This window comes from Protobothrops mucrosquamatus, unplaced genomic scaffold, assembly GCF_001527695.2.
Source record: "Protobothrops mucrosquamatus isolate PMUCROS unplaced genomic scaffold, P.Mucros_1.0 scaffold30, whole genome shotgun sequence".
NCBI lineage: Eukaryota > Metazoa > Chordata > Lepidosauria > Squamata > Viperidae > Protobothrops > Protobothrops mucrosquamatus.
In genome coordinates, this window is record NW_015386414.1 from 1,026,051 (window position 1) to 1,038,413 (window position 12,363).

General features: G+C 40.3%; 2 protein-coding genes across 2 annotated transcripts; one reads left to right on the forward strand and one right to left on the reverse strand.

Moving 5' to 3' along the window:
• Nucleotides 1-184: 184 nt before the first annotated feature.
• On the reverse strand, nt 185-6,417 carry FAM104A (family with sequence similarity 104 member A). The gene is made up of 3 exons (XM_015811094.1): nt 6,274-6,417; nt 3,536-3,632; nt 185-855 (listed from the first exon to the last, which is right to left on the reverse strand). The coding sequence occupies exons 1-3, from the start codon at nt 6,318-6,320 to the stop codon at nt 604-606; spliced, it is 396 nt and encodes a 131-aa protein (XP_015666580.1). The 5' UTR covers nt 6,321-6,417; the 3' UTR covers nt 185-603.
• Nucleotides 6,418-6,705: 288 nt separating this feature from the next.
• On the forward strand, nt 6,706-12,128 carry CUNH17orf80 (chromosome unknown C17orf80 homolog). The gene is made up of 4 exons (XM_029283164.1): nt 6,706-6,834; nt 8,239-9,678; nt 11,673-11,768; nt 11,926-12,128. The coding sequence occupies exons 2-4, from the start codon at nt 8,247-8,249 to the stop codon at nt 12,126-12,128; spliced, it is 1,731 nt and encodes a 576-aa protein (XP_029138997.1). The 5' UTR covers nt 6,706-6,834; nt 8,239-8,246.
• Nucleotides 12,129-12,363: the final 235 nt, after the last annotated feature.

Below are 12,363 nucleotides of genomic sequence, written 5' to 3' on the forward strand. Positions count from 1 at the left end.
ACTGATTATTTTCTTTAAACAGCCGGTATAATTAAGTCCATGACCAATGGAAAAGAGTATGTGGGTGTGTAATAAGGAAGCAATTGTTTGCACTCGAAGTAATAGAAACTCCCATTCTATCTCGTGGGAGTGTTTTTTAAGTGGCCTTAACACATAGAGACTTAACTTTTTAAAAGAGTAAGTTACCATAAAACATATTCACTATTTATTGAAATTAAAAAAAAAACTTATAAAACTAAACACAAGTGTTGGAAAGGATTTTACATAAAGCATCGGTTACTAATAAACAGACTGAGAAGTCGGACTGGACTCATTACGCACTCCTATAATACAGAGGTGGACTCTTAGGCTTATCCCAACACATCAGCTCTCCACCTTCAACCAGTCTCCAGAAGAATCCTATAAAAATTACTCCAAAGCTCCCTTTGCATTGCAACAATGCAGCAAACCACAAGTAAACAACTACCTGTTAACCTGTCATTCCAAATGCAGATTGAAAAGGCAACAGGCATTTTGTGCAATTTTAACAATTTCTTTTTTTAAAGTTGAAATATCACACAGTGCTGTCCCCCTTCACAGAAGGCAGAGAGCTGCTTAGGCTCATCATGTTGGGGGACGGCCCCTGTTCTGTAAGCTGTGGAAGTGCGCCTCCTTCAGGATCTGGTTGATGTGGAAGTAAGGACCTTGGCATAGTGCAGATGGCTCATGGAAAGACTGAAGGGGCGTCACGGGACTTGATCCTGGCATTATCTGGGGTAAGCTGGAGTCTGTCCCAGTAGCTCTGTCAGGACTGCTTATGTTGCTGCTGCTGCTACTGCTATAGCTGCTGGTACTGCCACTCTCACTGCTGGAAGACTGTGGAACAAAGACACACAGGGAGGCTGGTCATCATAACTCATAAAAAGCAACTTTATATCTCAAGCAGACATTTTTCTGGAGAGGTTTCCTGGCACCAAAAATCATTCTGTTTCTATGGGAAAACATCGCAATAAGCAAGTTAAACATCCAACTCCACCAATACAAACTAAGTTGCTATACTTTCAATTCCGCTAGGAAGAAAACCTGCCTTGTCACAAACTCCTGATGTCATATTTATACTTTCAAATACTCAATAATGTTCCCATAATTGATCTGAGGCTGAAATTTAACAGTCATAAGCACCATACTATGTTAAGTATAAAACTGAATTGAACTTAGAGTCTGTCTGTCTGTCTATCCATCTATCACTGTTATCTCCCACTGTAAACATCTGATGAAGCAAAGTACAGTTGATTCCTCAACAGATTGTCCTTGCTACCATGTTTGTTAAGCCACAAGGGGGGATTTTAAAGCTGAATTCAAGTAGTTAATGTTTAATTGCATTTTCACACAAATAGAAAATGTTAAAAGCTGCACTAAAATGATGTTCCTTGATGGTATATAAATTATGTTTTAACACCAGAAGGATTCATTCATGCACATACATAATGGCAGCTGCCAGGAAGGCAACAAGCACCTCCCTTGTAGGCAGAGAGAATTCCAGCTGCCTGCCTCATTCCCTCATTCTTATAATTTTTCATAACTCTCCTTCCTACTAAGCAATGGCCAAACGGTCACATCAGAGAAAACCAAGATGAAAAATACTATCTGGATTAACACATCACAGTGAGCCATAATGGGACTCTCTTTGCTTTACTTAAATTCAGGTAATGAAAAGTTACAGATACCATTTTGCTGCTGTTCAAGACACTAGACCAGAATATGAACATACAATGAAGTTCTGGTGAAAATCGTTTTGAAAGCTGCCTTGTGTAGAGCAAGAAAACAAATGCCTATATTCAAAAATATTTGAAAGAAAAGCCTACGAATCAACACGAAATGCAAAAGGAGAATTTATTTTAATGTAAAAACTAACAAACCAAAGAATATGCTTGGTCCTAAGTGGGTCACTATACTGCATTTTACTCCTAGTTGGCAGGATATTAGTAATCGTGCGTGAGTTTCCAAGTTAATCTCTAGAGATCCTTTTTGGAAGAGAATAGTGCAAACATACAAAGACTGGCTTTCTTTTCACATCAAGTCTGGCAGGTGGAAAGAGATGGCAGGGGAGGCTTGTGCCACCCAGTTACGGTGCAAGCCGTGGGAGAATTGGAGAAGGAGGTGGCTGCTGATGGGTAGGTGATCTGCGGGACAAAGCACGGGTGGCTAGGACCAAAGAAAGCCCCTCCAGTGGCAGATGCAGCTGTTGCGCAGCGGGGGCAGAGGCTTTCACTGTCACTCCCCTTGGCTCCGAAATGGTGGAGGGGGACCGGGTAAGGCAACCGAGCCTCCACCGCCCATCCTCCGTAGCATGGCAACCCGGCTTGGGAGGGGAATAAAAGGAAAGGGGCGGGCAGCTCAATCATTGAATGGGCGGGGGGAAGTCGCTCGGGGGAGTGGCCTGGCTGCGGGGGCCTGAGGTAAGCGGTCGCCTCAACTTTGTGGAAGTGGTGGCACCGGTGTAACATGCGCTCTGCTGCCTTGTTGTGGCCACAAGCAAGTGGGACGGAGTGGGTGAACTCTTAACTAGAGCTTATTTTCTGGGTGGGTCTTATTTTCAGGGAAACACGATATTTTGGTGACACTTGCATATTATGTTTCTCTGAATGTTGGCAACATCACAATAATTGGTAAATTTGGGAGAAAATCTGTAAATCTGACCTTCTAGGTAATGTGAATAAGATGAGAAAGTACTACAACAAATAGTTGGGCCATTCAGGCATACGAATACATAAGAATGGATATTGGTGTGTATCCACTTAAAAAAGGTCTGTTGAAAAGTGTGAGTGCTTTGCTTGTGATGAATACAAGAAAATTAGTGAAAAAGGTAACAAGAGTTCTGAATGTGGGATAGATCCTTTTCTGCAGAACCAACAGCGAACCTTGAGAAACAGTGGAAATTTTTAAAAAATCCAAAGCAGCGAATGTTATAATAGAACAAATACGTGAAGAGAAAATACAAATCCAATATGAGAAGTACTCCCCCAACTGACAAAGACATAAGGAAAGATTTGAAAACAGCTTGTAACAGATGGAGGAGAAATATGTTACAGTGCCCAAGAATAATATGCAGTTATGCTAATGAGATCCACAAAAAAGGACTCATGAGGGAAGGAAGTGAATTTTAGATAAGCTATATGATGCAAGGATTACAGAATACAAGGAATACAGAACTTAAAATTAATGTACTTAAAATCCAGGTATTTGTTGGTATGCGTTTGACAAAGAAACAGTGAAATTGTGCACCCCGATGAAATATTTACTAAGGAAGGGATAATGGAAAAAATTCAAAGCAAATATTGGTAGAAAGGCAATAGGAAAAGGATACTACCTGATCAACTGCAAGGTACACTTGTCAAAAGAAGCAAAAAATGATTGTGTAGAAGAGCTTATCCAGAAAGGGAACATCATAATAGAATGCATGTAAAAAAAAATACTTCAGCCACAGAAAGTATTCACACTCTCCACTAATAGCATAATATATTAATTGCCAAAGCAAAACTATATTCAATCTTACCTCTGTATCCCAAGAATCCTGAAAGACAGCATTTCGGCTACCACGTTTAGTTTGTGGAACAGGCCCATCCTCCTCTGTGCCATTTCGTCTCCGCTTTCTGTAGCAAAAATTGGAGAGCGGTAGAGTTAACTCCGTATACTGGTGGAAGATAAAAGCACAGCTAACACAGTTTAAAATTATTCATTTTTTTAAATCTGCCCATTGCTACAAAGACATCAGCCATTAAGCCCAGAAGAAAGCCATATCAAAAGGTGCAATTCATCCTGTAAAGCAGTGTTTCTCAACCTTGACAATTTTAAGGCATGTGGACTTCAACTCCCAGAATTCCACAGCCAGCATTGCTGGCTGTGGAATTCTGGGAGTTGAAGTCCACATGCCTTAAAATTGTCAAGGTTGAGAAACACTGCTGTAAAGCATCTTTCATTATCCTATGCTAGTTTAAAAATCATGTACAGATTATCTTTTAAAATTAAGAGTTTAAACCTCATCTAGATACTTAGGAATCTCAATGAGGACTCAAAAGAATCATCTCAGCAGCAACCATTTTTAAAAGAAATGTATTCTAAATGTCTGGCAATGAAAAATAGTTACAGGTAGTTCTCAACTTACAACCATTCGTTTAATGATTATTCAAAGTTACTACAGCATTGAAAAAAGTGGCTTATGACTGTTTTTCCCACTTACAACCTTTGCAGCATTTCTGTGGTCACAATAACAAAATTTGGATGCTTGGCAACTGGCTCATATTTGTGATGGTTGCAGTGTCTTGGGGTCATGTGATCACCTTTTGCTATCTTCAAACAAGCAAAGTTAATGGGGAAGCCAGATTCGCTTAACAACCATGTTACTAACAACTGCAGTGATTCACTTAACAATTGTGGCAAGAGACGTCATAAAATGGAGCAAAACTCACTTAACTGTTTTGCCTAGCAACAAAAACTTTGGGCTCAATTGTAGTCATAATTTCAGGACTACCTGTATATTTCTCAACCTAATGGTCTTCTATTAGATCATCAGGATTTATTTTGTCAAAAATGTCAGCAATTCAAGACAGGTATAAGTGTTATTTTAAGTCCAAAGCAACCACATTATTTTGAGAAAAAGCATGTCTTTTTAAATGAGCATAAGTTCTGTATGGATGGTCTTTAAGATGTCCATTGTTAAAGACAATGCTCAAAAGCACTGATATATTTCATACAATATTTCAGCAAGGTTCACAAAACGAGGATTATTCATAAATATTCTTTAGATATTTTAAAAAAGATTGACGCAAGTTGAAAAGTTAACACTAGAGCAGGGGTGTCAAACTGTCGGCCCACAAGCTAGACGCGTCATCCAGAAGCCGCACCCACCCCATTGCCGGCAATGGCAAAACCGTCACAAGTTTGACATGTCTGCACTAGAGCCTTGAAAGGTATGGTAGAGATATAAAAAAAATATGTTGATCTGTTTATTCAGTCCTTCAATTTGGGGGTATCCCTCTGTTTTGTTTATATAGTTCTTGTATGAGAATATTTTTTTCTAAGTAAGATATTGTAATTTTGTAAATTATTTTGTTTTCCAATTATGAACATTAACTCTTACATATTGAATAGACCCAATGTCTATTTTTTCTGGGATTTCTCCAAATATGACACCAGGATAATTTCTATCAAGATGTACAAAATCTTACTATCAGACAATGAACCAATAAAGCAGTTTATTGTGATTTGCAACAGACTTCAGGCTTTGACAGAAATGCATGTACAAGTATTACATAGATGGGCTTAATGTGTTATACCAACATGTACATGTTCTCATAAATAACACCAGAGTAGCACAGCAGCTAAATATGTATACTTAGGATTCCATTGCAAGCCTATGAGCCATATCTCCTTTTTTAATCTCACCAACTCAGCCATAAATTCACTCGATGGCTTTTAGAAAAATTACAAAGCCTTTCTATATTCAAAGTTTTACAATAGGGTAACTTTGTAATAATTCAAGGCCCGTTTTGCAAGCCCTTGAAGAATGGCTTGAGAAGGCTGTTAAGAGATACGATTAGCTTCTGAGAAACATCAGGGTCAAATTTCTATTCTGCCAGCAAATTGACAGAAGGATCTTGGCTCGAGCACAGTTTCTTGATGTAATCTACCTGCTAGTGTTCCTGCAAAGAAAATAAAAATAAAAAAAATAGAGAGCATATACCAGCCTAAATTGCTTCAAGGAAAATTAAAATAGAAACATCAAAAAAAAAGAGAGAGAGAGAAGCCGTTCAAAGCACGACCAAAATTGCACAGTACCCCGGATTTTTACAAAGGAAGACGTCAAAAAAAAAGAAGTGGAAAATGCGAGGGGCCTATTTGACCCGCCGGGCCAAACCTCGTCGAAAACGAGCCCGGCCCATGTTAATCCTCAGCCTTTCCCATCGCGTTTGTACCCCAGTTCCCCGACTCCCCGGCTACAAGGAGGGCGAGGCCCCCGCAGGTTGGCGATTGGGGAAACGGTCGCTCCGACAACCGAGGACAGCACTAAGATTTCCGGCCAGAGTCGCAGCTGGCGCGAGGGCTCGAGGCAACATCATGCACGGCAATGACAACACAATCGCCTTCACAGGAGCCCCTCCGCTCGCCAGGCCTGCCCGGCGCTCGGGCCCTGCTCTGAGCTGATCGCCTTCGCCCTCGGCGTTTCTCCCCCCCCGCCCCTTACCAACCGCCCCGCGGCCATCCCCTTTTTTTTTTTTTTTTTCCCTCGCTCACCTCTGTCTCGCTCCTCGTTCACTGGGCAGCGGCCCCCGGCAACTCATGGCCGGGCTGGGCCGATCCGCTGTCGGATCCCAAGCAGCGAAAGACAGCAGGCCCCGCGATCCGGCTCTCAATCAACCTTCCCCCGCCCCCCCTTCCCTTCTTCTCTCAAGCCAGCGGAGTCCGCTTCCGGTGTGCACGCCTCCTGCGCAAGCGCGTGGGCAGCGCGGCGGGACCGCCTCTGGCCAGGAGACGCTCTCGCCTTGATTGCGCATTGGCGCTGCGGCCCCGAAGCCGTGACTCTAGAGCGCATGTGCGTAAGGCGACGGGTGACGCAGGGGGCGCATGCCCTTTCCTCAAACTTGCCTCGGTCTCCGCTCGTGAGTTAAGGTCAAAGGTTTCGATTCCGCCGGAGGCGCGTTTGTCGTTTTTCAATGCTGGATTCTCGAATTGCTGGTTTGTTCAAAAGCCGGCCGATCACAGTTGTGTCGCTGATTCGAGTTCAGCACGGTTTCCTCCTGAATAAATCTTTTTCGCATGCGGCTTCTTATTCCCAGGAGAGAACCTAACTTCTGGGTAAGCATATGTGGGATTAAACGATTTTGCCTTGGATCGGAGCTTATTTCCGAGTAAATGACCCCAGATTCCCTCTGGCTAAGACTAAGCCATTGGCTTCAAGGCAGAGCTCTGACCTGGAAGAAATCCATCCTCCCCCCCCACTCCCCTTAAATTGCTGCCTTTTAGGGTGGCAATGAGCGAGAGGAGCGACAGTTTAACTGAGGCAAATTTTAAGCGGAGGAATGAATTTATTTTGAAAAGTTTGTCTAGTTGGGAAATATTTCTGTTGTCTGTCTGCATCTTTTTAGCCTCAAGGTAGCATCGTGATGGGGATCTGTGACGCTGATTCTTGCCAGTAGACAGAGACTGGATCATAGGTTTCTATTGAGGAATTTCTGATTTAAGCATTATTATTAATATTGTTATTTTTTATTATCATCATCATCATCATCATCATCTCCTTTTTAAATATATAATTCAAGACTACAAAAGTCCAGTCTCCTAGTTTCCCCAAAACAACAACCTTGTGAGGTAGGTTGGGCTGAGAGAGAATTATAGACCCAGTCTCCAAGATGGCTTTCATGCCTAAGGGAGTCTCAGAACTCCCTTTTATTACTTTTATTTGTTTAATCATACAAGAAGTTCAAAATTTGAAAACAAGCTTTTAAAGTAATGATAAAACCATCTTTTTTAAACAAAAACTGTCTTTTTAAACAATGGAGTGTTTTAACTATATTCTTTAAAATGAGCTCTATTTTTCTTTTTTGAAATCAGCTTTTCTAATCCAATATGCTATGAAATATCCCTTCAGTTTTATATAACCAAGAACCACATCACTTTCTTGGTACGTAGCAGTTTCAAAGAGCCACATGGTAAAGGAACTGTACCAGTAACTGCCAGTTACTGGACGAGCCTACAATGCTTTATCTCATTTAGCTGTACAGCGCTATTAATTCAGCCACATGACTCTGTTCTTTAGGTTCTTCCAAATGATTGATCCTTGTGCTTCTAGGGTAAAATATATTAATATGAATTCTAGCAGTAGTACAGTGCCCTATTTGTGGTAGGTCAATAGGACATAAAAATACTATAGATGATGGTAGGAATTGTGTTCTTTAAAATCTGTTTTAATAGAAGATGGGAGAAATGATTTACACTTAATATAGCATTAAAATATGAACACATGCTTCGTAGTATCTCTATAGTGTATTCTTATGCACTATTTTGCGCTATAGTATCTGAATAAAAAATGAAAAGATCAAATGTGTTGAAAAAAATTAGGCAATGATTTTTGTCATTGAACCATTCTATATTCTTGGCACAAGTTCCAACTGGTGTTAAACTCTTCCCAAATTTTCATCCATGCAAGTTTTTCTTAACTCTACCTGTTCTTCCAATGTCTGGTTCCATTTTCTTTTTCAGGCAGAAAAATGACTGGCAACTCACCACAAATGCAAATCTGTCCCTACTGCAAAAAGCAGTTTAAACGTCTCAAGTCTCACCTGCCTCACTGTAAGATGGCAGGTAGCGAAGATTCAAGAGAAGCTTTTCCTCTCTTCAGAAAAGCCTGTGATTCTGTTACATCTGAGCAGCTAAATCCTGAGAAAAAGAAAGGGCAGATCCAAAGCTTAGAAACTCCCCCCAAAGAAGAAAGCAAAAAAAGTAAAACTAACTTGGTTACAAAAAAAGGAAGGAGAAAAAATATTGGAGTAATTGGAGCAATTGTAAACAGTGGTCTGCCTGAAGAAAAGCAAATTAAAAGTGCTAGTGAAAAGTCACCTCAAACAAGGGAGAATAAAAAAACTTCAGAAGAGCTTTCAGCAGCAGTAGATAAAAAGCTGTTTCTAAAGATAAACCTGCCAGAGAAATTATCTACAGTCGAAAAAACCAGTAGAACCCCTTTACCTAAAGAAGAAATTATACCTACCGGTAGTCTTAATTTAGAATCACTGATACAAAGTGGAAAAGCCACTTCAGAGCCACACCAGAAACCCTGTGTAAAACAGAAACAGAACATAGAGTCATCGGTAGAGCAGAGTGTGTCCCTTTCAACTAATAATTTCATTGAGAGTCTTCAACCAGTTCCTCAAGAACTTGGTGACAGAATAGAACAAATCACTGCTTCTCATCATGTGACAGCATTAGAAAACAGATGTGAATCCTCTGGTCATAATAGCCTGTTAAATGAAAGTATCTTTGATAACAGTAAGGCAGGACAAAGGCCTCTGAAATCAGTGTCAGGAGGAGCAAGCATTGCCCTGATCAACAGGCAGCAAATTATTACAGGCAATGTGGACAAGAAGAGCACTTTAGAACTTGAAGGAAATGTCAAAAATGGAAACACAGAAAATGACATGTCCAAAATTAAAGCATGCACATCACAGGACCATGTTGTGGACAACTATGGAAAGGTTACCAGAGGTCCAGTCCACTTGTTTAAAAGTAAGTTAGATGCAAATTCTTTATTTCTCAAAGCAGAGGATTATCCTAAGGAACACCTCGTTGATCCAGATCTTAAGCCTAATGTGTATCCCACATTCACAGAAGTTCTCAGAGCAATGGGAGTTGATAAAACTTCTACTAGCCACTTAAGTGCTGTGGAGAAAAATACTGATTTATGCCCAAGAGCCACTGAGACAAAAGAAGGTAAAAAATCAGTGATGTGTTTAAGAAAACCCTCACCCCAAGAGTTAGAAATGACTACTTCTCCAGAACAAAGCATACAAGTATCTTCATTAGGACTGGAGTGGTTCACTGAACTGTATCCCAATTACCAGAAGCTGGGCTTATTTTTAGAGAGACAGTCACAATGGGATACCAAAATATCAGAAGCTCACATTCTGTTTTGTGACAATCACAAAGGTAAAAGTTGTTAATCATACAGAATTTAAAAAAGGAATATAGCTGCCCAATAGATTGGTTCAAATGGATATTAATTCATCTATGGCTTATGCTCTAAGACAGGGGTGTCAAACTTGCAATGTCACGTAACGTGTTGTGACATATCGCGACTTTTTTCCCATTGCTGGCAATGGGGTGGGCACGGTTTCGGCATGACGCATCCGGTCCGCGGGCCAGCAGTTTGACACCCCTGCTCTAAGAGAAACAAATATTAATGTGCATAGTATTACTGTTTGATAGAATTAGTATGTTCTCTGAGGCATGTTTAATTTCAGTTTGTCAGCATAAATTGAATTTATTGTGCGAATGCAGACTAGGACATTCTTTGAAATACCATATTTTTTCAAAGGAACTGAGAATAACAAGAGTATATACTACAAGATATGTTTTTTTACAAATTGAAGTTACCATGACTATCTGTGATTTGCAGAACTCCTTTTAATTGAGGCTTAAAGAGGCTGAAAATGTTATTCTCAACCCCCTCCTTGAGAGATGGAATGGCTGTTAAATTAGATGCATGTGTAATATAACTGTATAGTGTCTATTTTCACTTTTTTGCCTTATATATAGCAGAATACCTGTATCCCCAGAAGCATACTCACTTTGGATATCTGTAGAATCTGTAAAAAAAAGTCCTTAGAAATGTTTTGAGATCTTTTATGGGTAATACGTAATGCTGTGTTTCAGAGTAATATCCTTTATCACCTCTTAGTGCAAAATTAAGACGTGAAAATTGAATCCTGAGAATCAAATGTTCATTTCTGAAATATACAGGCACGCCGAAATAATAAATAATAATAAAATAAATCCTAAAACAACCTATAGATAGGATAATATTTTACACATCTGGAATATATTTATAAGGTATTGCAAACTCTGCTCTGATGCATTGTGCTAGACCAGGCGGGCTGAGGAATTCTGGGAGTTGAAGTTTGCAAGTCTTAAAGTTGCCAAATTTGAAGACCCCTGTGCTAGACCAAAGCATATTTATCCATGACTTATTAAACTATCATTGTTTACGCTATCAGCACTTGCCAAACCAAAGCCACATAAGCCACATTGTAGCTTGACATAGCATAGTCAACTAGTCATTCTTTTTCCTGGTTACAGAGATGGCAGATTTGTAGAAGAAGCCACTCTATGTGGATTGTAATGTACAAAACTGAGAATCAGATAATGTTGGTTTAATTACACGCTTAAATATTTGCTTGTATTTAGTTTTTTTTAACCAGTTACGTTACAAGAAAACAAGAGACCATTCTCTTTCCTGCCAAAATGTTCTGCTCTATTGTTGCCCTGCAAAGAACAGCATGAAAATGGTTTGTGTTTAGACATCCTGCTTTCTATTATGTGCAGATCACTTTTATTCATAAAATATCCTTTTGCTCAACTAGTCTTTTGAGCATAAAATGGTGGTATACTGGAAGTATTTTAATTTTTAAATAGAGCTGCCCTATCAAAACACTGTTTTTAAGCCCAAACAGGCAGATTTGCATTTTAGGCAGAACATTTCATGCTTACGACAAATTATAGTGAAACAAAACTTTTAATTGTACCTACTTAGAAGTGCAATTTAATCTCAGTTTTACACCAAGCTTGCTTTTGCTGTTTTTATGCAAGGTAGGATATTTTAATTTAAAGATTATCTTGTAACCGAACATACTGCTGTCTGCATCCTTCACCAACTGGGAGGCACATGCAGTGTTCAGAATGAATGTTAAATCCTGGAATCATAGTCTGTATTCACTGACAATCCATTTTCTCATTAAATTGAACCCAAAATAAATCCATGTATTCCCATGTACATGATAGTTTGCTTTGGAGGGAAGCCACAAATATTCTACCAGGAGACACTACCGTACATTGGTGTCCCTGAGAAGAAATGAAAATAGGTGTTACAGTCAGCCTTGGAAAGTTGCAAAGAGGGCTTGCATAAAATGAAAATCAACATGTAGCTGTTCTGTCTCCAGTTCCTCTGGCAGAAAAGAATCTAAAGGATATCAAACATCAGGGTCTGTCTCCACAGGGGATACTTGGAGAAACATTCAGAGGTGAGAGCAAGTTACACTCTGCTTTGAAATGGGTAGAAGCTTTATTATAACAACCAGGGACTAGCAGGGGAAGATGGCTGGACTGTAGCTTTTGTTGTGAATGATAAAGGAAGGGTTTTGCTTGTGCCTCACAAAACTTCTTATTGTTCTTAAATAGCCTGGAATAGATACTTCAGTAGGAACATCAATGTGAAAAAGTATGGATTGCCTGGGATTTCTTTGCTGCTGCTGGGCTTGTGTACCCTCGGCTATGCCTGGAGACATGATCACATTAGTAAGTGTCTCTTCCCTTGTGTTTACAATTTTCTCCGAGAAATGGATTATGCGGGTATTGGTGGGCTTGGACTGGGAATGGGTTAAGCCTGTATTTGTCAATGGCTGGATTTGACTCTAACCCAGGGGTGTCAAACTCAATTTCATTGAGGGCTGCATCAGCATTGCGGTTGCCCTCGGGGTGTGTGTGGCCAGGGTGAGTGCGACCTACTGGGTGGGCGTGGATGGAGTGGGTGTGGCCTACTGGGTGGGCATGGCCAGCTCTACATTGTTCGCGCCAAGGGTGCCTGTGGGGGCCTGGGCAGAAGTGGGACAGATCTGA

Excerpts from the sequence above, each read along its gene's own strand:
- CUNH17orf80 (XM_029283164.1), top strand. The coding sequence starts at position 8,247 with ATGACTGGCAACTCACCACAAATGCAAATCTGTCCCTACTGCAAAAAG. Across the intron at positions 9,679-11,672 it reads GTTTTGTGACAATCACAAAG|CTGTTCTGTCTCCAGTTCCT; the intron begins GTAAAAGTTGTT and ends ATCAACATGTAG. Across the intron at positions 11,769-11,925 it reads ACTTGGAGAAACATTCAGAG|CCTGGAATAGATACTTCAGT; the intron begins GTGAGAGCAAGT and ends GTTCTTAAATAG.
- FAM104A (XM_015811094.1), bottom strand. The coding sequence starts at position 6,320 with ATGAGTTGCCGGGGGCCGCTGCCCAGTGAACGAGGAGCGAGACAGAG. Across the intron at positions 3,633-6,273 it reads GAACGAGGAGCGAGACAGAG|AAAGCGGAGACGAAATGGCA; the intron begins GTGAGCGAGGGA and ends TTTTTGCTACAG. Across the intron at positions 856-3,535 it reads AGGATTCTTGGGATACAGAG|TCTTCCAGCAGTGAGAGTGG; the intron begins GTAAGATTGAAT and ends TTTGTTCCACAG.